General features: G+C 39.1%; 1 protein-coding gene across 3 annotated transcripts in view; it reads right to left on the minus strand.

The window, feature by feature from the left end:
* Map3k13 (mitogen-activated protein kinase kinase kinase 13) overlaps nucleotides 1-2,852 on the minus strand; it is a 123,289-nt gene that overhangs the window by 40,653 nt on the left and 79,784 nt on the right. For 2 of the 3 annotated variants that reach the window (XM_004834849.4, XM_004834848.3), the window contains exon 2: nucleotides 597-1,156. In XM_004834849.4, coding sequence (XP_004834906.1) covers nucleotides 597-1,071 — 475 coding nt within the window. In that variant the 5' untranslated portion in view covers nucleotides 1,072-1,156. Of the gene's footprint in view, nucleotides 1-596; nucleotides 1,157-2,852 lie in introns of those variants that run through there. The other variant, XM_087187030.1, reaches the window with a different exon arrangement.

Genomic DNA, 2,852 nt, shown 5'->3' on the forward strand with positions numbered 1-2,852 from the left:
GATTTATTTATAAATGATATACCTGCACAACTATCTTGGAATATCAGCTATATCTGAAGAGATGCATGAAAATAGAAATTTGAAATGATGAGATAAACAGGAGCTCTAAGACAAGCTCTTCTTGTAACTCTTGGATTGTCTTGTATGTATTCTATTTTGAATACCATTAGACTGGAAAACCACAAAAGATGGGCTCCAGAAGATCCAGCAAATGTAAATTTCCTTTTTTTTGGGTATCAGGAATAGAACTTGAGACCTTGTGCTTGCAAGGCAGGAGGCGGAACCACTGAGCTAAATCCCCAGCCCCAGCAAATGTAAATTTGTTCCATTCAGAAGGTCCAAAAGGATAGGTAGTCATCTGACCAAGGTTTAAATTTACCCACATGTTATAGATTATCCAGTTTGGGCCGGGGATTTAGCTCAGTGGTTTCACTGCCTGCTGGGCAAGAGCAAGGACCCGAGTTCGATCCCCGGTACCAAAAAAAAAAAAAAAAAAAAAAAAGTAAAGATTATCCAGTTAATAGTGGCAGTAGTGGTAGTGATGATGATGGTGTATTTATGCAAGAAACATCTTCCAAGCCCACACTTTAGCTTACCTTGCTGCTGCAATTTGTAATCAGTGGAATATGCCTTCCCAATGATATTCCACACTGGCCTCAAGCATCCAAATAGTCCTTCAAGAAACCCACCACTGCCGCTGCCTGACCTGCTGAACTGAATCTTGATGTCTTCAGTTCCACTGGTGTTCTCTCCGTCCACAGTGCTGCTGTTCCCCTGAGATACAGCCGTCTCCGATTCATCTTGTTCCCTCAGCTGAAGAACACTATTCTCAAACTGGTCCCTGGAATCTTCGCTTACACTGGTCAACACTGTGGTGGTGACGGGGCTGTTCGCGCTCTCGATGAGTTCTGTTCGCACAACCCCCTTCTCCTGCTGGTCCTCAGGGAGCTTGGGTGAGGGGTGGTTCCCCATAGCTGCGAGCTCATCTTGGTGTCCGTGGAAGGTTTTGTTGTCACTCAGGGCTAAGTGTGGAGAGGAGGAGCAGCTCAGGTGCTCCTGAGGGCTGGCCATTGTGCCATGAGTGTGACCAAGGTGGAGAGATGACACTCAGAAGACTCTTAGGACAGAGGTCCAGTGCAAGAGGGGCCACGAAAACCTGGGAAAACAAGAGGAGGACATGAGCTACCCTTTCTTGAGCATCCACCCTGCAGCACTGCCACTTACATAATTAAAACATTGAAACGATATGAACGGTTACACTGAAGTTTATTCCACACGATGAAATACTGTGCAGCAATGAAAATCATTTACTAATATGAGAAAATGTATATTATTATAAAAAGATTAGAACAATACATATAACATCAGCTTTAAATTTTTTTTGAAAGGATACATAGACACACACAAGAAAAAAGCTTGGAAAGATAAAAACCAAAGAATTAACGGTAGTTTTAGGTGGTTAGATTTGGAACAGAGTTAGGTTGCTGTGACTTTCAAGGTATTCTAAGAATTCTGTGCTAGTGGGGACACACACAGAGCAAACTAAAAAGCTTTTGCACAGCAAAGGAAGCAATCTGCAAGGTGAAGAGATAATCTACAGACTGGGAGAAAATATTTGCAAACCATACATCTGATAAGGGGTTAGAATTATGTAAGGAACTCAAGTCAGAAGCAGAAACAAAGAATCCAATTAAAAATGGGCAACAGAGAGCTGGGGATTTAGCTCAATGGTTCCTCCACCTGCCTCGAAAGCACAAGGTCCCGAGTTTGATCCCTGGTACCAAGAAAACCCCAAAACAAAAGAAAACAAAATCCAAACAAAAATGGGCAATGGACCTAAATAGACATTTCTCAAAAGAAACAAGAAAAGAGAATAAATGTTGGCAAGGTATGGCAAGAAGGGATCCTTTGCGTTCCGTGGGTGGGAATGTAAATTAGTATAGACATTCTGAAAACAGTCTAATGGCTCCTCCAAAAATTAAAAATAGAACTAATATAAGATCCAGCAATACCACTACTGGATATATATCAAAGGAAAAGAAATCAGTATGTCAAAGAGGCGTCTGTACTCTCCTTTTTATTGCGGCTCTATTCACAAAAAACAGCAACAACCTAGGTGGCCATCAATGGATGAATGGATAAAGAAAATAAATGTTGTATATGTGCACAACAGAATAGCATTTAGTCATAAAAGGATGAAATCCTGTCATTTGCAACAACGTGGGAATGGAAAACATTATGTTAACTGAAATAAGCCAGGCATGGAAACTTAAGTACCGTATGATCTCACTCATATGTAGAGTCTCAACTAATTGGTCTTGTAGAAGAGGACAGTAACATATTGGTCACCAGAGGATGAGAAGGTACAGGGCAGGGAGAGATGGAGAAAACTTGATCAAGTGGTTACTAAGTTACAGTTCACTAGGAGAAATAAGGTAAGTTCTGATTCTAGGACGACTATGGGTAATGATAATGTCCTCTACATTTCAAAGAATCTAGAAGAAAGGATTTGGGATATTTTCACCAAAAAGAAATTATAAATGTTTGAAGAAATAGATATCCTTAACCTGATTTAAATATTACATAATGTATATACATTTATTAAAATATCACGTGGCACTGTGTACACACATATAATTTTATATACAAATAAAATGCATTTAAAATTTTATGTGAGGCCTTGGGTTTGGTCCCTAGCAACACACACACACACACACACACACACACACACACACTATATATATATATATATATATATATATATATATATATATATATTCTCTTTTAAAAATTTTTAAAAGTTACTCAAAGTATGTTCTTATTAACAATTTGCTTTCTTTGGATATCTCTAT

Source organism: Heterocephalus glaber, unplaced genomic scaffold, assembly GCF_053883595.1.
Source record: "Heterocephalus glaber isolate CG9 unplaced genomic scaffold, H.glaber_assembly_v1.0 deba00001504, whole genome shotgun sequence".
Classification (NCBI taxonomy): Eukaryota; Metazoa; Chordata; class Mammalia; order Rodentia; family Bathyergidae; genus Heterocephalus; species Heterocephalus glaber.